Source organism: Haliaeetus leucocephalus, unplaced genomic scaffold (genome assembly GCF_000737465.1).
Source record: "Haliaeetus leucocephalus isolate CR32 unplaced genomic scaffold, Haliaeetus_leucocephalus-4.0 Scaffold306, whole genome shotgun sequence".
In the NCBI taxonomy this organism is placed as follows: domain Eukaryota; kingdom Metazoa; phylum Chordata; class Aves; order Accipitriformes; family Accipitridae; genus Haliaeetus; species Haliaeetus leucocephalus.
Window position 1 is genome coordinate 2,264,902 of NW_010972742.1, and position 21,648 is coordinate 2,286,549.

At 49.1% G+C, this 21,648-nt stretch overlaps 1 protein-coding gene across 2 annotated transcripts in view; it reads left to right on the plus strand.

The window, feature by feature from the left end:
- Window positions 1-1,107: 1,107 nt before the first annotated feature.
- The window catches only part of GPSM1 (G-protein signaling modulator 1), a 69,406-nt gene continuing 48,865 nt past the window's right edge, over window positions 1,108-21,648 (plus strand). The window contains exons 1-9 of one of the 2 annotated variants that reach the window (XM_010570784.1): window positions 1,108-1,271; window positions 4,806-5,027; window positions 5,564-5,699; window positions 5,984-6,126; window positions 7,630-7,753; window positions 8,877-8,992; window positions 9,273-9,428; window positions 11,176-11,284; window positions 14,319-14,445. In XM_010570784.1, the coding sequence (XP_010569086.1) occupies window positions 1,108-1,271; window positions 4,806-5,027; window positions 5,564-5,699; window positions 5,984-6,126; window positions 7,630-7,753; window positions 8,877-8,992; window positions 9,273-9,428; window positions 11,176-11,284; window positions 14,319-14,445 (1,297 nt within the window). The remainder of the gene's footprint in view (window positions 1,272-4,805; window positions 5,028-5,563; window positions 5,700-5,983; window positions 6,127-7,629; window positions 7,754-8,876; window positions 8,993-9,272; window positions 9,429-11,175; window positions 11,285-14,318; window positions 14,446-21,648) is intronic. The other variant, XM_010570785.1, reaches the window with a different exon arrangement.

Sequence of the window (21,648 nt, forward strand, 5' to 3'; positions counted from 1 at the left end):
AACAGGGGCCACTTCAAGTGAGCTTCCCTCCCTCCCCATGTCTTTGTTCAAACCCACAGTCAGGGACATACTGTGCTGTTAGCTAAAAGGTTGAACGTTGCGGGAGAATTGCATTAACAAGCTCCAGCGTTATAGCTGTGGAAAAGCAGCTTGTGTTCTGCAGTGTCTCTCTTCTGAACCATACCATATGGCCAAGCCCAGTACCTTCAGCTTGTCAGCAGTAATTTGCTGGCTCAGGAGGGACTGAATCTTCTTTTCTGGTATTAAGACATGAATAGTAGGTGCTTGCTGAGGTGGTACAGGCCCAGGCGTGTTACCTGTGTGTCAGCAGAGGGGAAACTTAATAGCTGGGGGATAGAAGGCTGTGTGTTCTCAGATGGGGATGGTTTGGATCCCATTTAAATGGGCAGGGATGTGCTCTGTGGGATCTGCTTTCTCTTGCTTTTCCCCCGTTGGAGAACTGCTCAGGTCATTTCTGGAACTTGCAAAGCTTCCCTGGTGGCAGATGGATGAGGCGTCTTTGGAGCCTGTCAAACACTAATGAGTGCTTCTGCCCAAAGGTGACCCTCTTTTGGGGGAACCCTGAGCTCCTCACCTGACAAGGAGAGGTTCATAGCAGCAGAAGTTCTTCTGCTCTTGGAGCCAACAGGCACCGACAGGAATAGCTGATGCGACCACAGAGGCAAAGTGCTTTGGGAAGAGACCAGTTCAGAAAGGAGGAAGCTGCTTGCCTCTGACCATCTCGTGGACTCTTCTAGGGCCCTTTTTCTTTGGGCAGTGCTGAAAACATGTGAGTGAACCAAAACACTCTCTTGTTCTGGGATTTCAGCTGTGAACTCGCCTATCTGCTACCTGAAACCAAGTGGATGAAGGATATTGTATTTCTTGGAGGAAAGAAGACCTTACTTTCTCTAGGTCTCTGGAAACAAAAGCAATGCTCCTTTCCCCTTCCCTTTCAAGGGCAGCATATGGAAAGAAAAAGAAGGATCCCAGATAAACACAATTCAAGATTCCAGCAATTTAACAGTAATGTTGCCCGTGCAGATGGAGTGAAAACTGGAGAGCAGTTGAAAACTGGACAGCAGTGCACGTTGTACAGACATGAAGATGCCATCAGCATCTTCAAAAGCCTGGGTCCTGCCTGTGAACTTAACAGAGAGACCTGTCTGCAAAGTTGTTCCAAGTAGACCTCAGCCCCGCTGCTTTCTTCTGCCAGTGGGCTTGGAGCTCTGGGTTTATGTTCAGAAAATGCGCAACCTGCAGAAGAAGAGGTAGGGGAGAGCTCAGGCACGTGCTGTGGGAGGGACTGGGACTGTAACTTTAGTCTGTTGTTAGTGACTGTTTTCCCTTTGCCAGTCAAGGTGGTTCGGGTTTGCTCACTTGAACAGCAGATTCCTATCTTCTGCCTAAATCACCCTTCTAGTCTTTTCTTATGGACAGTTGGGCTACAACCTTTGGAAGCTGTTGGACGTGGAGTGTTTTAGTGTGCTTGAGTTTGTTCATTGACCTTTAGCTGGTTCCTCTGCCCTTGGCATTGTGTTTCTGCGTGCTTTTAAGCCTGCAGTGACTGACCTGCGTGCAAAGTTGCTTCCCAGAACTAGCTCTGACTGTGGGGCCCCAAGGATGTGGGAAGTGCAGGTGGGTTTTAAAAGTGGGTTGTGTTTCTATTAATAATTGCTATCCTTGACTTTTGTCCCTTTACATGGCAGCAAAGGCTTGGCAGAGTGCAATGTGGAGAAAAAACCTTCTCTCCCTTCCCCTTGTTTGCTTAGGTCCCAAACTGAGCAGTGATGTTAATTAGATAAGTCAGATACTCTGCAAAGCAGCCTGTTCAAGGACAAACAGATTTTAATAAAAAGCTGTGTGCACTAGAGGGTCATGTCACAGCATTGGGCCTGAATATTTACTATGGGAACACCAGGAAAGCACCCAGAGAGGGCAAGTTTGTGTGTGTGTGAGTGTATCAGAATGCAGTCCCCAAGGCACAAACTTCACTTCTGGTTATGTTTCCTCTGGCAAATATGCCACCCTCGGAGTGTGTAGCTGGGTTTTGTTGCTGTAGGGTTTTCTGTGTTGCGTGGATGGGAACCCTCACTTCAGGCTATTCAAATTGCACAACAAATTTGATCCAAACTAGACTGCAATATCATGAATTAGGGAAACTGGTCTCCAGCTCAGTTTTTAGACTGTTTACAGTTGAACTCAGTCTCTTAAAGAGAACCTGGGTATTGGGAAGCGTTCTGTTTGTGTTGAAAATTAAATTGAAATTATGCTGAAATTTGCTTCTGTGCCCTCTTCTAACTGGAACTCATCATTAGTTCCTGTGATAGTAGCTCATTCCTGCATCTCAAATCCTCTCAAGATTGACCTCTGTTAAGCTGCCTGAACTTAATCTTGCTGATTTGAATATAAGGTGTTCCTTGTCTTCAGTCCCAACCCTTCTTTCAGCTGTTCAGGAGGTATCAGCAGAGACCTGTCAATACCTGATGATGACACCAGGTAACTGCTCTAGTGATCTACAAACCATAAATGTGCCCTGAAACTGATGGAAGTTTGGTATGATCCCAAAATGGGTCCCTCTAATTCAACATGCTGTAAGCAGAAGCTCATTCTTACTAATTTTCACATGGTCTAGCAAGAGGATCAGTAGAGAGTAGTTAAACATTTGTAGTATTAACAGTCTTAATATTTTTATTTCCCCTGTCAAACAGAAGTTGAGGCAGGGACTGATGCTGCACTGGCACTGCAAGCAGCCTTCTTGCGCAAGTAAAATAGCCACTCAAATGTAGGCTCTGCAGTGAGCTTGAAATCAAATATTTGTGTGGGAGTTTGAGGTGGGAGCTCAAATGAGCTGCTTCACAATCCCGTTCTCCCTCTTATTACTCTGGTTTTGGGGACAAACGAGCAGTGAGACAGGAGAGGTCATGAGTGTGTTTGGAGGGAGAGTCTGAAATCATCTCTTTCGCCTGTTTTTTTTTTTGTTTGGACAGCTCTTGTGGGTTGTCCTGCTTTAGAGGATGCTGTTGGGCTGCCAAGTGTTGGGTGTTTGGAGCCATACAGAGCCAACTCAGCAGGGAGATTGCCAGGCAAATAGGGTTGGATTTTAGACAGTTTACGCACTGCTCATAGAGGAACTGGCTTTGTTTCCTGGCAGCTGAGAAAACGTCATTCTGCCTGTTTGTGGGGAAAATGTATCAGGATTGGTATTTTGTTTGTGCATCTCCCCGTGCCCTTGCGCAGCAGGGGGAGGCAAGCGGTGGGTGCAGACCTGGAGCGGGAGGAACTCTGCCCTGAAGTCAGCATGCACAGGTTGTGCTCTCGGGGAGAGAAGCCAAAGCAGTGCAGAGTGCCCTGGCTTGGCCAGCATACCTCAGCCTTGGTCTGCAGAGACCCTGGTTGCAGGGGCTGGGCCTTGGCTCGTCGTTGGGGTGGTTTTGGGAGAAGCATCTAGGGGTCAGCAGGGAACTGCTGCAGGGGATATCAACTGGTCTGCTGCTCTCGCAGTGGTGATGAGCAAGTTGTTCTCTTGGTCTGGGTACCACAGTCAAACTTCCTGCAAGTACTCTTTGCCCGAGAACAGAATAGAAACTGCCTTTGGACATTTATTATCTTTTATCCGACCCTTGCTTTTCTGACTGTGGACAAGTGAGCTATGTTTTTTTCTGAGCAGATGTTCACCTTTGACCTAGATAGTTTTGACTTTTAAAAACACATTGAACAGAAATGAAAAAGCCAAAAAGAGCAAAGAGAAGCATCTGAATAGAGGAGCAGGAACATGCTGTGTCCATCCACCTTATGAAGGGGCTGACTTTGCAGCAGGCAAGACGTTTCCAAATGTAAGCTTTCAAATGCATGCTCTGTCCCTTCTGAGAACTTTGGATACACATGGCCTAACAGGGATGGCTGTAACTTAGAGAGGACTTGGTGGAGCACTCAAAGGAGCACGTTTCCTTTCTCTTGAAGCAGAGACTGGTCTTGCTCCTCTCTGTTGGCTTGCAAAGTGCTTGTGCTGACAGCATGGCATGTGCCATTGCCAAAGGTGTCGAGAAATGCAAGGGAGGAAGGCTCGCCTGGAGGCTAATGTGCAGAGCGCCTGTGGAAAAAGTGACAGCAGGAGAGTTAATGAAAAGCAGACACGGAGCACTGGAAGCTGCTCAGCCAAGAAATTCTGCACAGTCCAGGGTTTTCTCTGGTATTTAATAAAAATGTGTTACCATTTGGCTAGTCTCTCTGTTACCCTGGGGAAAGCGGTGCAGGCATGAATAGCCTGGGTACGTGGCTTCTGCGCTGTGCACCACCTGGAAGAAAAACAGATGCCATGTTACTCTTGCGATATGAGTGTGTGTCTTGAGAGCCGGGAGCCCTGGGTTTCTTGTCCAGATTCCTACTGGGAACCCAGGGGCTGCCTTTGGCCACTCACAGATGCTGTCTGTAAATCTGGATGCTCCTGTGTCTCATGCCTAGGAGCTTGGTTTCTCAGAGGGGCTGAGTGCCCCCCATGTCCACTGAAAGCTGGTGTCCACACCGCTGAGGTGTGCTGGCTGTGTTTGTCCCTGAGTTATTATCGCCCAAACAGTGTTTGACCTGGGGCTGGTGCCTTGGTGCTTGGGGCTGAATGCAGAGATGCAGCTGCTGCCTGGAGGGTGGCTCTCTCCAGGGTTGGTTTTTTTTTTTAGTTTTTTTTTTTTTCCTGATGCAGTGAGTAATTAAAGGTATACATTGAAGTAAACTTTTTTACTGTTGCATAGCAGCATGGGTGCACTGCAGTCTAATTCCTCTAGAAATGATGGTCTTGCTTTTGGCAGAATGGAGGCATCCTGCCTGGAACTGGCCCTGGAAGGAGAACGCTTGTGCAAGGCTGGGGACTTCAAAGCTGGGGCAGCCTTCTTCGAAGCAGCGGTGCAGGTGGGGACAGAGGACCTGAAGACTCTCAGTGCCATCTACAGTCAGCTGGGCAATGCCTATTTCTACCTAAAGGAGTACTCCAAGGCCTTGGAGTACCATAAACACGACCTTACCCTGGCCAGGTAAGCATGTCAGCAGTGCTTCATCCTAATTGGATTCAACCTGTCAGGGCTTGACTGAAGGCAAGTTCTGTGGGGTCTGAGCCCAGCAGCCTGAGGGAATCTGCCCCAGAAATAAGCATCCAAAACTAGCCCTAAGGCATGGGGTGACTGTCCTGTGGAGAACTCAGGAGGCAACAAGAATGGGCTGGCCACCTTCAGAGCAGGGAGGTGGAGAAAGGGATATGAATGTGAGGAGGGTGATTGGAGCAAGAGCAGGGCAGTGTCCAGTTCTCCTGTCCCCAGGTACTCGTTGTAAGTACACCTGAAGTCATTAGAGCAGCTCACCTGAGACAGCAAAACAGGGAACAAGGATCTGTCTTCAAAATTGAGAGAGCCTGTATGAAGCACTCCAGTCAGGTGTGTGTGCTGGGAACTGCTGGATGTGGTGTACATACCATGCAGCATTTGCTGCAGCTTGAATTCTGCCTCCAACAGTTGGTGAATGAAAGTCTGTGAGCTCTTTAACACCTCTCTCCCTTCCTCCTGTCATCTTATAGAACCATCGGGGACCGCATTGGAGAAGCCAAGGCAAGTGGCAACCTTGGGAATACATTGAAAATACTCGGGCAGTTTGATGAAGCTGTCGTTTGTTGCCAGAGACACTTGGACATTTCTCAGGAGCAGGGAGACAAGGTAATTGATTCATGGCATCCAACAGGAAATATTTCCTAGCTTTAAAAATAATCTGTCTGCAAGTCGGGAAATGCAATATGGTGAAGGTGGGCTTTGGAAGGAGGTGGAGTGTAAAGCCCTCCCTTCTGGCTGCCATCACAGGACTCACGGCTGCCATGACAGTGAAGATGGGAAAAGCAAATGTGGGCCTCCTGGCTTTGACCATCCCTGCCCAGCAATGGAAAGGTCCATATTGGGATGTGAAGTGTAATACCTTGCTGCTCCCTGTTCTTCCTCCCTTTTAGGTAGGTGAAGCCAGAGCACTGTATAATATAGGAAATGTTTACCATGCAAAGGGAAAGCACTTATCTTGGAGCATGGCCCAAGACCCAGGCTACCTGCCTCAAGAAGTCAAGGAGACGCTACAGAAAGCTTCAGAATATTATGAGTAAGTATTCAAGCTTGGCCAACCCTTCCTCCTGGAGGGAACAGGGCTAGTTGGGCATCAGTGATTGCTGAAATGCACACAGGTACACCTTTGTTGATCTTATCCTGCTCAGATCATAATCTGCATTTGTGGTGGTCCTGTTCTGCTGACAGCTTTCAGGGTCTGCAGGTTAGCTGAGCTCTGATAACCATTAGGCTAATGATAGCTGCATGGGGTGCAAGATGACAATTTTTACTGAGTCCTGTTGGAGGCATTTCTCATAGGCGGGATTTGTTTCCTGGGCCACTGAGGATGTGGGAGCTGTGGAAGATGTTTGTTGCAAAAAATGAGACTGTGGGCTCAGCGCTGATGAAAATCAGGCCACGGAATGAGATTTTGCATGTTGTAATGAATTAGGAATACTCCCCTGAGATGCCAAGTTACGATGGCAAATTAATCTCAAGGAAGGTGAGAGAGGGACCGTGAGCTTTTATAAAATTAGAGCTAAAATTCATCCTGGCATTGCCTTGGTAAAACTCACTGTACTTTGAAGTAAGATCACGCAATAAGTTCAATAGTGTGCTCTTTCTCTGAGCTGTATTTGGAACCTAAACTACTGGCTCCTGTAGCCCCTGCTGCTCTCTGCTGGCCTTGATGAGAACAGATCCCTGTGCATCTCCATTGCTGGGGCCACGAACAGAGACTCTTCTTCACCCAAGGGAAGAAGCTTTCACTTGAAGTCCCAGTTGTCCTTCTCGGGGATCTGTAGTTTATCTTGCTTGTAACATCCTTCCCTTTCCTAAAGAGTTTCAAAGATCACTCTGATGTCCCGTACAGGAAGGTTGTCACCAGACTTTTGGGCTGATGAGTTTTGCTTCAATAATGCAGGGTTTTTTCGTAGCCTTTTTAAATGAGGAGAGTGATAAGATCTCATATCTGAGAATGTGATAGTGCCTATATATAGCTCACCATACTCTTTCCAAAGAATGGTGCATGTAGTATAGCCAGTGGGTAAATTTGTGCCAGCTGGGAGCTCTGTGCTTCCCTCTGTGTGCTGTGTGTGTAAAGGGGGGAAAAAACCAAGGTAAAGAAATGCTGGGAAGCTCTATGAGCAGAGCCGTGGCATAGGACTGTGGATCTTGCCCCTGTCCTGCTGTAGGTAATCTCCTTTTTTCTGTGCTCCTGGTTCTCCCCTGTACAGTGAGGTGGCCGTCTCTTATTTAATGTGGGGTCTTATTAGACCATCGGTGTGTGAACAGTTCCTGTACACAGCTGCAGATTGCCTGAGGTCGGGAGAGCAGCAGAGACTTACACCGCTGAATTTGCACGAGCTCCCAGAGCTACAGCTAGCATAGATCGCCAGACTTTCATCTGCCAAGTGATGCACAGGACAGGCAGTTGGGGAGGGGAAATGCCTTCTCCAGGGTTAGCTCTCCTTTCTTTAAGGGGCAAGTCTTTTTGGGGTGTCTCCTGCAGAGAGTGTTGGCCGTGTCTCACCAGACGTGCTGCTCTGACTTCTTTCAGGAGGAACCTGTCCCTGGTGAAGGAGCTGGGGGACAGAGCTGCACAGGGCCGTGCTTATGGCAACCTCGGCAACACCCAGTACTTACTCGGCAACTTCAGTGAAGCTATAGCCTTCCACAAGGAGGTAGGAAACCGCTGTGCTTTTCTGGTGTTGGGGGCTGAGACTGGCTGTTGGGGAGCAGCCTTTCTTCTCGCCTGTTGTACTAACTCATGCCAAGCAACATCATGCTCCAGTCCCCATCAGCACCTAACGAGCGGTTTGAGGGAAGGGTGCTGTTGGCTTGGAAACCAAAGGAGGTGTCCAAGGGCAAATTGCAGCTGGGCCTAGCAAGGCTTTTCTTCTCTTAATTTGTATCAATCTAGATTTTAATAAATGCAAGCCATGAATTTAATTAAGCTGCTGAAAGAGCTGTTGATGAGGAATAAATGTTGCTTGTAGAACATAATAACTTTCTGTAAAGCTTTACAGAGGGGTGAGGTGACACAGCCCCTGCCCCAATTCAAATGCAATTCAGCTTCTCTTTCAGGGTATGTGTGGAAGGTGCTCAGTACCTTGGAAAGTCAGCCTTGTCACAGCTCTTCTGATTTTTTAAATGCTAGGGGACAGCAGCCAGCAGTGCTGTGGGAGAAGGGGCTTGCAAAGGGGTGGGAAAACTGTGCAGTATTTGGGACCAGGAGGAGGTGCTGCAAAGTGGAGGGTGAGAGGTGGGGAAACATGGGGAGCCAGGGGCACATGAGAGGAGAGGCAGGACTGAGGTGCAGCTAAGGGCAGAAGTCTGGGGAGCAGCTGCAGCACAGACGGTGAGATGGAGTGCACACATGTGCATGTGCATTCTGTGCCACAGCACCGTGCAGAGTGACAGCCTTGTTCCTGCACATTAGTCTGCTGATCAACCACATCCCTTCACAGCCTGACCGACAGCTCTCCGTTCGTCTCTTTGTTCAGCGGTTGAAGTACGTGCATAACTCCTTTTGCACTTCAGCTAGAGAGCTGTGTACTGACCAGGCTGGAGTGGGAGTTAGGGAAGAATGCACCATTATTCCCACTTTTCCAAAGGCCCTTCCTGATCCTGAATTGCAAAAGAGGGAGAGACTTCCTGCTGCATCCAGCCCTGATAGGCATGTGCACTGCTACCTTGCTGGGTGGGAGCTTTGCAAACCAAGAAGTTAAATCTCCCGGAAAAGCTGCTGTGTAATAGAAACCTGTCAATGGCGAGCCTGTACTCACTAACCTGTGTCTGCTGCAGCGCCTTGCTATTGCTAAGGAGTTTGGGGACAAGGCAGCCGAGCGGAGAGCGTACAGCAACCTGGGCAATGCGCACATCTTCCTCGGGAGGTTTGACATCTCTGCTGAGTACTACAAGTAAGTGCCAGGGGCTAAGGCAGACTCAGGGCACGTGATCCCTGGAAATTTTGACCTCTTGAAGCGAATTCCATAGGCTCAGGGGGATGTGACAAGGGACCTTGAGGCCAGTTGCATGTGTGGAGCTCAGCAGTGGCAATTAATACAGCCACCTGACAGCCTGCAGCGTGTTACAGGCACCAACTTCAACGCAGCGCATGCCGAAGTGGTGACTTCCCTGTCACCTTGCAGAGGTGCCCTGCAGTGACCAGGTCTCTTCATTCCCACCTCTTCCATGCAGGAAAACACTCCAGCTCTCCAGACAACTCAAAGACCAAGCAGTAGAAGCCCAGGCTTGCTACAGTCTTGGAAACACATACACGCTGCTTCAAGACTATGAAAGAGCAATCGAGTACCATCTAAAACACCTGGTGATAGCACAGGAGCTGGGAGACAGGTAAAGGACTGCCTCAGGAGATGGTGTCTCTGCTCTGGTGGGTTCACAGCACTGACCCTTTCCTGTTGATTTATTGTTCTCTACTGCTGGGTTAAACAACAGTGATATGTATTCTTGAAAGTCTTTAGAAATCTCGCAGAACCTGGGCCTTAGTCCAGTCATCTGTCAAAAACGTACCATGATTGACACCTTTATCATGTTATTCAAACCTGGAGATTGTGCCCTTAATGCTATGTCTGTGTGGGCTGAGTGAGATTTCAAGAAAACACCTTGTATTCAGTGCTTCGCGATGTGGCTACTGCTGTTTTATCCCAGAAGGGCCCCTCTAAAGCTCCCTCCAGTTCACAAAAATTCTATCTTCCATGGAAACTGTGTGGTTAGGGCATACATACATGCTACTTGCCACTTTGTCCTGTTGCTCTGAGATGATGCTGGAAACTTCCATGTAGAAACAAATGATGTTACATAGAGTATGTGGAGATGATATATTTTGCTTCTTGGCCTCACCCCTTCTTCTTTAGGAGGTTTGGCCTTTTAAAAATTTTTTTTAATATGTATTTTTTTTTTAAGAGATGTTGGCTCCTTTCTCCTGGATACTCTGTGATCCTGGAGCCTTCTTGCCCCTGAAGTGACTTTGAAGCCACCTTGTTCAGTGTTACTGTTGATGGCTCTTGGGAAGCTGGGTGTCCTCCACTAGATGGAGCAGAGACATTAGAATGGGAGATCTGTGGCACTATCTGGGCAGTATGTGCTCAGAGAAGGTATAATCCCACCCAAGGGTGAATCATGCTGTGGGGGTGCAGGCCTGTGGGCTCCTGCATTTCTGGGAACACACCCTATGAGCAGAAGGTATTGAACAGGGTGACAAGAAAAATGTTTAATGCTGATCAACCCGCCCAAACCTCTGAAAAGGGAGTTGCAGTCATGCTGAACCTCCCCCTGCGCCCCCATGTGCTTTTTTTATCCCATCACCCCCCACATCTGCTCGTTTGCAGAGCTGAGCAGGCTCTGATGAGCAGTAGGTCTCTGCCTGTTTGTGCAAACAGGTGCTGAAACCTGCTCCAGAGGCACCTGGGTGTCTGGCTTGGGCTGGGGGTGAGGGCTGCCTGGGGCAGGTTTCACATTCCCCTGCTTTCCCTGGCTTCTGAAAACAAGCAGCAGCACCCTGGAAGCCTTGTGGAAATAGGTCAATATTTGCTTGGCTGTTGCATGCAGTTTCAGTTTGTGCGTGCATCTTGGGTGACGCAGTGCTGGTATTTAGCAGGATAACGTTGCATGCCCACAATATTTCCTCCTGGCCACGTTCCTGTTAATCTAGCTCTGGACTGTTGTTGAACAAAAGGGCTGGATGTTACGTGCCCTCTTGATGCACTGTGCCTCTCCGGAGAGGAAGCCTTGCTGTGCGAGGTGGAAGCGGGACAGGAGCTCTGGCTTCTGCTCTCAGGCTGGTGCCCACAAATGAAGCCAAACCTTTCTGGGACCTTTGCTACACTGCTTAGCTTTTGCCACTGTGGGTGCAGGCCCACTTCTGAGGCTATTGCTCATCCCCTGATCTTACTGACCTCGGCATAAGAAGAATTTAAGATGTACAGTGCATTTTGGTTTAGATTTGTAGAACCTTTCTGTAGGTGAAAACATAGCTAGGAGGCCTGGCTGTCAGTGCTCTCAAGGAGGAGGCTCTGAAAGGGCTGCTGTGCTGCTGGGTTTTGCCCAGCATTTCTGTGGTTGAAAGTTTCCTGTTTTTCAGGGTGGGAGAAGGAAGAGCCTGCTGGAGTCTCGGAAATGCCTACGTCTCCCTGGGGAGCCATGAACAAGCTTTGCACTTTGCAAGGAAACATCTTGAAATCTCCCAAGAGGTAAGAGAAACTGGTTCAGATCAGAGGGAACCAGTCCTCCCTGTTGAGAGACTTTATTTTATGCCAATAAGTTACATTCATGTAGTTCTTCTCTTGCTATGACTGCTCTGGAAAGCCCTTTTCTATGTGCCATTTCAATGGTGTCTTTAGGAACTGCAGAGCTTGGCTGGAAAATATTCTTTTTATGGGAGGCTCCTAGCCTTCCCCTTAATTACAGTTAGTACGTTTGCTGTACATTGCTCTTAACCGATGCTTCTGGGTGAGAAAGGATCTGGTGACTAGTTGTCTGGTCTGCTGGCCAAGGTGTTGTGCACCCAGCTGGTGTGAAGGAGCTCAGATACATCTTGGCGTCCAGTTTGTTAGTAAGACCCCCTTTTCCTGAGCACAAGGCTGTGAGATTCTGACTGAGGTGGACCTTGTGATTCTAGCTGTGGTCTGGCTTGATTTGCTGACAAGTTAAGTACCTGGAGAAAACAAGGCCAGCTTCTACCTGGTGGCTGGGTGCTCTAAACCTGCTGTATTCTGCAACAGAGTGTACATGTGACAAGTTATTTTCTCTCCGTGGAGCTGGCAGGGGGTCCCAGCTGTGAGGTGGTGAACTCTAGCATTGTCCTAATGCAATCGATTGCTGACGCTGGACGAGCACAGCCTGAAGCTAGCCCTGTACTGCTGCTGTGCCATTTGGGGTTTCATGTGTACAGCTACTCTGTTTTTCAGAGATGTGCTTGCCCAGCTAGCTGCAGCTTTCCTAGTGCAAGAACATATGGCGTTTTTAGGTGGCTCAGAAGTACAGAAAGCAAGAATTCCATTGTTTGCTCTTTCCAGTGTGTTATGAGGAAATTGGCTGTGGCCTCTTTAGTCTTCCCCAGATGAAGAAATTGCCCTATTGAAGCACTAATTGAAATCACCCTATGTAAGTGCTTTGCGTGTTCTCTTGCCTATTAGGTTGGCTAAATCTTGGGGTAGGGCTGACATACTGGCCTAATTATGTATTTAATTATACTTATCAGACATGCAGAAGAAATAGTGTTCTTTGGTCCTGTATGTTTTGGGACAAATGAACTTTTCTAGCTTTAGTCTGTAGGACTGTCGCAGTGCGGGGCTGATTACTCAGAGGCGGGTGGTGGCTCATCCATGTGCAGCGCAGATGAGGGGTGATGGGAGGACTGGAGCAGTAGTGGTCCTGGTGACTTCTGGGGGTGGAGGAGAAGCCCAACGGGGTGGGGGTTCATAGTGTTCTTATTCTGGGGTGATGGCCGTGATTACAGGGCATGTCAGGAGTAGGTTACTCATGGGAGGGGGATAATAAACTCCCCCACATCATTAATTATGGAGCAGTGCAGAGACTGTCCATTTGTGAGGAGAGCCTGCATTAGCTTCTAGCAGCTAGTGATTCTGTTATAAAGCTGATGTTTTATTTTAGCTTTGGGAACCAAGCGAGCTGCTTGTGCTGTTGTGGCAAGCACCAGCATTTTTCCCAGGAGAAACCTAGTGAAGTTAAACCTTTGCACACTGGTGTTTGTAACTCACTTCCCATCACCCTTTCCCCCTTCTCCCCCAACAAAAATCTCATGGTGGCATTTGAATCCAAATGAAATCTGCTCAGGGTAACCACATTGGAAGCTGCTGCAGGGTGATCAGAGGTTACTGAAAAATTTCCTCTGAAACAGCTGGAGTGAAGGATGTGTACCTAAAAAACCGTTGGAAGCTGCCCCAGCTGTCAGACACTGCTCCGGAGTACCTTTTCCATTTCTGCATGTGGCAGGGGGCTCCTGGAAAACTGAGACATCCGAGCTGAGGGCAGAAAACAGGGCTCTGCTATGGTGTATGTGTTAGGTCCTGCCTAGGATCGTTGTCCTGCCAGTGTGTTCCTCTGATGTTAATAGGACCTTGGAGATCATCTGGAATGAGTGGGAGTCAGGGAAGCATTTAACAGAGTATCAAGGACTGCAAGACCTTACCAGGACGTAGTGATTTCTCTAGAGATGATGTCAACAGCAAATCTCTTGTAATTGGCAGGGGATTTATGCCTGATGATAAGCCGTTTGATCTGCCTCCCTTTACTAGTGCTTGGGGCTTCATCATAAATAATGTGGGGATTTATGATTTTGTTCTAGGATGGCTCACACTGCAGTCTATCTCGAAGGACCACAAAAGAGCTGTTGCAAGACATTTAATAGGGAGTCAGGCCTCTCCAAGGGAACAGCCAAGGTCTTCCTCTGTAACAGAGGCTGCTGTTCCTCTGAAGATTGGAGGCTGTTTCTGAGAGACCTCTCTCTGTTCGCTGGTGATGTGCAGTACAGTAACTTCTTGTTTGGTTAAACTTTGAGGAGGGCCCAGTAGTGTGTCCTACGACTCCCCATTTTAAGTAGCTGGAGCTGTTGGACAGATCTCTTCTGGAACATGTAACATCAGCTTCCTTGGCCTCAGGCCGGCGAGAGATGGGAATTTGGAAAAATTTGGACTCTAAAAGATTTTGGAGTCTTGTGTGGGTAGATCACTAGGAACAACTCAAAGCTGTATGGATCTGAGCCAGGAGAGAAGGGCTTTCGGAGCATCCAAGCCCTGAGTGTGACACTGCCCACGTGGCTGATAGTAGTGTGGCTGTCTGGTGCTCAGTAACTATGGAGATACTTGAGGAAGGGGGGTGAGTTTCGGGGCTCTTTGCCAAGCTGTATGCGGCTACAGGACAGACCAGGCGTGCACGTTTACCTCTGTCCCAGTTCTGTGGCCGTGGGCGAGCTGTGCCCCCTCAGTTCCTTGTACTGAACTCCACAGAATTGTGTTTTGAGGTGCAGCCGGTGCACAGCACAGCATGCGTGGACCTTCTCCCAAATTATCACTGAGGAATAGTTTTGGAGAGTTGCTTTGGTGTTGAAAGCTGGGCTGTATGGTCTCTCAGGGTGTCTCCAAGCTCTCTTTTGGCTGACTGTGCGTTTGCCTTGATATGGGACTGCCAAACCCTTTGCTAGGTGCTGTTTGCTTAGAGCATGTTGCCTTTTAACCAGCTGCCCTGTTGGTTTTCACCCTGTAGATTGGGGACCGCAACGGTGAGCTGACAGCACAGGTGAACATGGCCCAGCTCAAGTCAGCCCTCGGCTTGGGCCCCGGGGATGAGGACATGGGTACAGCTCATCACTATTCTGGGTATGAAGCACAAGGTGAGTTTCTGGGCTTTTGCTGGCACTGAAGGGCCTCATGAAGGCTGTGGGATGGTGCATGGGGATGGGAGGTGTTTGCAAGTTGGCAACACGGGAGGAAATATGAATGTCGGATGAGGCTATTGAGTGCCTTTACCGGAAAGGAGACTGTGGTATGTTTGCTCTGTATTCTCCATAAGCTGCAAAGGCGGGGAAGGATCTGCCCCAAAAAGGGCACAGAATGAGTTAATGGAATTAATCTACATCGGGAATGAAATTCCATGCACCAAGCAGCAAATCAGCTTTTGTCTCTCTTAAAGCTCTGTAGGGCCCTTTTAACTGATTTGACTGATAAAGCAAGCTTTCAAAAGGTGACTGGCAGGGATTTTTGGCTGCTCTCTTCTGATTAGCACCCAAGGAACAAGCCTACAGAATGGGCTTGAAGGCAGGTTGTGAAGCCTCACTACGCCGGGTGCTGTCTCACCGCCCCTGGAACACCTGCAGCGATGCCCAGCTTGGAAACAAAGATGTGGCAAGAGTTGGTCACAGCAAACAAAATGCCTTTACTTACCTCACTGGGCCCTGAGTCCTTGCCACAGTGTGCTGCCAGCCTGACGTGTGTCCCCAGCTCGGGGACCGTCTGTCTGTCCTGGAACTGCCCACTGCAGACATTTGTGGGTGCCTGGCACGGGGCGCTTCCAGCTGGTTGCTCTGTCGCTGCGGACAGACTTATTAATTCACACAGACGAAACTGCATCCCGGGAGGTGCTGACTGATTAAATATGACCTTGTTAGTGCAGACACGTTTTCTCAGGTGGTATGTTCTCTTTCCTGTTGGTAGAACTGATGTAGAGAAGGTGATGCTCGGTTGAGGCACAGTGTTCTGGGAGGGAGGAAGGCTGGCTGAGTGCGTTTGCTCTCTGTATTGATCTTGAAGGTGTAGTCTGCTATGTCAGTGCTAAAGCTTTTCCTGAGATGTCAAGCTGTGGGTGAGGGAGCCAGTGTGCCCTGCTGTGCCCCATCAGGAGCTGCAGTGGAGCTGAGCTGTTTCCCCAAGGCCGTGTGGGCCACAACGGCCACCTCAGCCTTCTTTTGCACGTCAGGTCCATCTTTATAACTGCTGGGAAACTTATTAACTAGGGCCTTCTGTTCGTTCCTGGCATCTCGTTAGGGGCTTCCTTTTGGCAAATGATTTTGCTCCGAAAGGGGAACGGGAAATTAACCTGGATGTTGCTGCTGCTCCTGGGACGGAGCGGAGCGTGGAGGAAACAAGCTGATGGGGTGCCAGGTCCCCCAGGCTGGGGAGTGGAGGGGTGCAGGGGGAGGGCAGCGCCAAGGACCTTACGGGCATGAGAGCACTGCGTGCTGAGACACATTTGACTGGATGCGTGAGCATATTGTGTGGGAGAGCTGCCGCAGAAGGGGTCGGGCCAGATTTATCTGGGAGAGGGGCTCTGCAGCTCTGACCGTGTTGCATAAGCAGCAGTGCACAGCCTTTTGTTAGCTGAAAATAATTGAAAAAACAGAGCAAGGGTGTCTCTGCTCTCGTAACACGCTCCTCATTGAATCTGGGCTCGAATGCAAGCTGCTATGGACTGGTCTGGTGTCCTGCTGCAGGCAGGAGAGTGTACCTTGGGGGGTAGGGAGGGTCTTGGTCCGAGCAGAGCCCTTCGTGGGGAGAGCTGAGCCTAACGTGTGGCAGTGTCCCCTACGTGGGTGGTGACACAGCCTCACTGCCTCCCTGGCACAGCCCCACTGACCGCGTCTCACAGCATGAGGCTCGGAGAGCGTGCGGCACTGAAGGGTTGGGATTTTTGCTTAAGGCACATGGCGAGCCTGGACAGTTACTGGGCTTAACTCAGAAGGTGAGGCAGGGCAAGGCAGAGCCAGGCTGTGGGCTGCTCACTGCCCTCCAGTGATCCAGATGTACTTGTGATGTGTTAACATCTGGAGCCAGTAGTGATTTTTCTCTCATCTGACAGAGCCAGAGCCACGCTAGTCTGCGTGTGATTGCTGGAGGGTGGGAAGAGGGGCTGAGCAGCCGTAGTCAGAGGCCGTGTTCGCTGGAGGTTGCGCTGACCTCGTTAATCTGTGGTGCCGTTGCTCGCATTCCCAAGGCTGGGGCTGTTGTCGACAGAAGGACGAAGTTCCTCCTTCTCTGGAGGAAGACCAGTAAATGACTGGGGCTTGCAGAGCAGGAGAGGGATGGACTGTAGGGCAGGTTCCCTTGCGGAGTAGGGCTTCCCCAGTCGGTGGGATGTGGGGGGTGCTGCCCCTTGTTGTGTCCTGGGAACCTGCTGGGGAGGTAAAAATCAGCTGCCCCCTGTGTTTCGTGGGCTGGGGCTGTGCAGCAGCATCTTGCTGGAGGAAGGGAGTGTGAGTGTTGCAGTGCTTAGCCACGTGCATGCTTTTACACATGCATCTCGGGTGGGAAAGGTGCTGTCCCTGTTGCAAAGAGATTTGGGGAGAGAATGGGTCCACAGGACAGCCTGTGGAGAGGAGCCTGGCTCCCTTGATTTCTCGTTAGCTTTTATCCTGGCTTCAGCTCTCTTATTCTGAATTTCAGTGGAGGATGAGAGGCCCTGAGCCCTTGAGAAGAAGGGAGATGTATTTCATGGCTGCCAGGAATTTTGGTACCCTCCTGTGCACCTATTAAATGATTAGAAAAGCATAATTATTTATATTATTAATAGCAGCAATTTACAGCAAGAGGAACATCTGTTTCTGTTAATAGGAAACAGGTGAGAGAGTTGAGATTCAAGTTGACTTCTGAACCAGCCATGCCTTTTGATGTCAACAAATCTCATGGTGAGGAGAGCTTTCAATTTTTTTTTCCCTTCAGATTATTTTCCTTGCCTAAGGTTATAAAATGGCTGCATATTCATAAAGATGCTAAAATCATCTGATAAGGCAGGCTTGTTATAAAACACATTAATTTTATCAAGCAGGTAGAATAAAGTTTCATAGCAAATTTGAGTTCTGGGAAAATCTGTACTGTTGGCTGAGAAACTGTGAGCCAGACCATCAGACTATGATGTCCTTCGCAGGTTACTTTTGCTTCTAAGTCTTGGGAATTGCCCTCTGCTGGGGAGCTGGGGGGCAGAAGGCATGTCTGATGTTTTCCTCTGCTGTTTTGGCTCCTCTTGCTGAGCTCTTTGCGATTTTAATTAATATTCTGAGAGCAATTGGACGTCAGAAGACAAAGCTGGAGGCCAGGGAAGTGGGGCAGTGCTGCAGAAGCCTTGTGAAAGCAACGACCTTGTCAAGAAATGCAAACACAGAGAGCTTAAAGCAACAAACTGAAAGAAGCTAGAGAGTAGCTAAAACATGAAGCAAACAAACAGAGGTTGTGTGTTTCTCCAAACAACCAAAAATGTGGCCCTGAGAAATGGTCTTGCCCTCTTTCACACACCGCAAGTTAAGAACTGAGTACTCGTAGGCTTTCGCCTTTGGAGAGAAGTAAGGGAACTTGCTGTGGCTATAAGGGAGTTGTTTTGTGAAGGCATCCATCGACAAGAAGCAGTGCTGCCTGGTGCTGGGAGATGTCCCAGGGTGCAAACAGCCAGCGCAGCCCTCGGCACTGCTGCTGGATACGGAGTGGGATTGCTGGCTGCCTGGGCCACCCTTGCTGGCTGCCCTTTTCCAGATCAGTTGGTTCGGGCTGAGGTTTCAGCATCTGCTCAGCAAGGAGTCGGCTGTGCCTAGTCCTCTGCAGGTAGCAGTGAATCAGGAGCACTGAGGGGCTCACCCACCACCAAGGGGTGGAGGTGCTGGACAGAAGGCAGAGAGCAGCCCGGCCCAGTCTCAGTGCTTCTCCAAAGTGAAAACTGACTCTGGGGGTGCTTTTCTTTTGCTCTCATCAGCATGTCAGCCCCAGTTGTCATCTCTGATGCTGCGGTAGTGTTAGGAGACACTGAGCAACACCTCCCCTGGCAAGCTGGGTGTAGGTGGGGAGCAATGCAGGTGTTCCAGAAGGCATTGGCATGTAGATGCTTTCAGAGCAATGTAAGCTGGCTCCTGGCATGGTTTCTGTGCTGTTTGCAGTACGCAGACACTGCTGCCCAGCCACGCTCAACAAGCTCTGAGGGCAGGAAAGGACTCGGCCGTGAGCCTGGCTTCCCCTGCTCTCTGCACATCTTCTGCTGAAAAAGGGTAGGTACAAGGCTACTCCGCTTGTTTGGTGTTCAGGAGCTTCCATGCTGGGTACTGCTCATCCCTGCATGAGAGGCAGCCACGTTTCAGGTATTCTTAAGTGGTGAAGTCGGCAGCTGAGCCTGGGCAGGCATGAAATCCCACTCCTTCCTGAGCAGTGATCAGCTCTGTGTGGCTTTGAATGTGGGTCTTTGCATCCTCAGTGCAGTTTTGAGCTTGCCTTCTTCACAGGAATCTTTGAACCCTTGGATCAATTAGACAGGGATAGAAGAAATCTGCTTTTATGTTTCCCAGCCTGTTTGTTTTTGTTTGTTTGCTTGCTTTAAATGTCTTTGAAGTCTCTAAGAAGTGTTTAGGGCTGCTGAAATATGCTAGATTGACCAGCCCTCTGTTGACGCAAAGCAGGGAGGCAGCAGCGCTGCTAACCCGTGCCAGCCTGTGCCTTGGGCAGGGATGCTGCCCAGAGACAGGGATGTTCCTTTTCCATGGTTCACTCAACCCTCCTGCGAAGGACTGTGCTGGGTCACACCCGAAAGACATGGCCCTCTGAGACCAGCATCTTTCTGACAGTGGGACAGGCCTGCTCGCTGTGGCTGTGATTTCAGTGTCTAGGTAGTGTTTGCCTTCCACTCGGCAGATGAGTACAAGGGTCACATCGCTAACGGCTTCAGCATGGAACCTGCCCTGTTCTTTACTGGTCAGACTGAGTAAGCATAGTAATTGAAATTGCTTAATATTAAGTATTCTCAACTATATTTGATTTTTCCCAAGAGGCAATGGGCTGCAGCTCAGCCTTTTTTCATTCTGAAAATGAAAGCCTGAGGCCGTGCTGGTTAATTGTACCTGCTTATGCAGGGTTTTGATGGATGAGGCTGTTGACTGAAGCAGAGTAGCTTTTGGCCAAGTGGAAGGCAGAGCGCAAGGTGGTCTGGTTGCTTTATTGCATGCTAACAGATGCTCAGTGGAACCTTAGCTTCTGAGCTCAGAGAAGTGCTAGCGCGAGTGTTCCCACATGCCTCCCAGTAAGGCACCTGCAGGAAGGTGTCCAAAAAGACCTGAGTCTGTGGTGGTCCTTGCTGTGATGCTTAAGGGAGCAGGGCAGCAAGGACAGCAGTGCTGCTTGCATGGGGGGCTTCTTGGGTGAAGATTTAGGACTTCTAAAGGATGCTTCTTCATTATCCTTATAATGATTTTTTTCTAAACCTGAGTAACTTCTGCTGTTACAGCTGTTAAATCATTCCAGCAGCACTGATGGGGGGGATGAACCTCTGAGTCATTTGGATTTAAACCAAGTAATTTAGCACTCAGTTCAGACTGCACCAGTATTGGCTTTATGAAGTTTTAAAATATTCTTCTCAAAGCGTTAAGAAGTATTTAATGTTCTTTCATCTTGCTCTGTACACGAGCCTCCTTCCCAGCATCAATGTAAAGTACAGCAAGACTTTCAGCTCACAGCAGAGGAAATGCTCCAGGACTGGAGGAGAAGATATCGTGCTAATGAAACTCAGGTGCTTGTTTTATCTTGATGCCAGGGGAAATTGCAAGTGCTGGAAAGGAGGATGAGGAAGAGGCCAGTTCTCGAAGCCTGTGGCAGAGAAGGTACAACGTGGCTTTTGGCAAAGCCGTCTATTAAGTCAAGGGCTCTCTTGTTGTGGGGAGAGCTAACTTTCTGGAAATCGTTTGTTCCTTACACAAACTCCTGCTCTGAGCTGGGAAGCCTGAAGTTCCCTTTGGCTGCTGTTCCAGGCTCCTGGAGCCATCCCAGCTCTGGTGTGTGCTGTCTGGTTCCCGAATGCACTTTCCACAGAGAGTTGCCTTTGGTAGCCAACGTGTAGGAAATGCCTATGGATATGATGATCTTCTGTCTAACAGTACGGTGTTACTATTAGGGACAAGATGCCTCTGCTTAATGGTTTTTCTTGCAGCACAGAGCAAGAAAGGGACCAAGAAGAAGCGAGTTCTCTCTCTCGCCCAGCTAGAATTACTTTTTAATCTTTTAAAGGTTTTGGATGGATGACCGTGGTCTGCTTTGGCACTTCACTGAGCAAGGCAAGGCCAGAACCTCAGCATGAGTCACCGTTATCTCTTGACTGACCTCAGGAACCATACTCCTTCACTCAGCAGTAAGGCTGGCCCCTAGCCTGGCAGGGGCAAGCACTCAGACAACAGACCAACAGACCTTTGCTTAGCAAAGAGACCTGGCAGCTTGTAGAGGCAGAGCTCATGAATTCAAAGTCCAGTGTGGCCAGCCATGTCCCAGTAGCTGGAAAGTGCCTGGCTGCTGCAAGGTGCTGACTGATTCACAACAGCATCCAGGAGGAGGGATCAAGTACGTTGCCCTTCTTTTTAGAGGATTTTACTGTGAGTGTTTGATCGCTGCAAGGCTCTGACATGTGTGTTGCTCTTTCCCTTGCCCTCCCTGAGTCAGTGTTTAGGACTCAGCTGCTGTAATTGGGCTTGTCTAGCTGCTGGAGATGTTGCCTGTGTTAATCACTGTGTGTCACTTTCTAGCTCAAACTGAGTTTCTTTTTGATCTTGTTCAACACAAGCTGATAATGGAAGATGGGAGGTCATGAGGCTCTGCTATATACTGGCAGAGAAAATCCTGTGCTTAGAAGAAAGCCAGGTGTTCCTGCCAAGCCTTTCATGGCTGTTCTTAAATTAGCCCTGAGGTTACGTGCCTCCTCCCAGCTTGCTCCACCCAGTTCAGTTTATCTCCCAGAAAATCCTCCTGTCCCCACAACTGTTAACCTCCCCCAGGCAATGGTCTGCTTAATAGATTATGGTTATGTAGGCCTTCGCTAACATTGCTCCAAGCTTCCGTAAGCTCCAAGGCTTGTATTTGACTATCTGTTAGGTGTTGCATGACTGGGTGCTCTGCCTTTTCTAGATCCTGCAAATACACACCAAAATACTTCATTGTTTGGCCTGAATTGCCAGCACTTTATTTGCAAATAAGCCCTATTCCAGTCTTGCTCAGTTAGAGAAAAGCTCATGCTTGTTGCATGTATGGGGGAAAACTGGAATCAAAGATGTGCCCGACATCATGGCAATTAGTAACAGTTTGTAAGG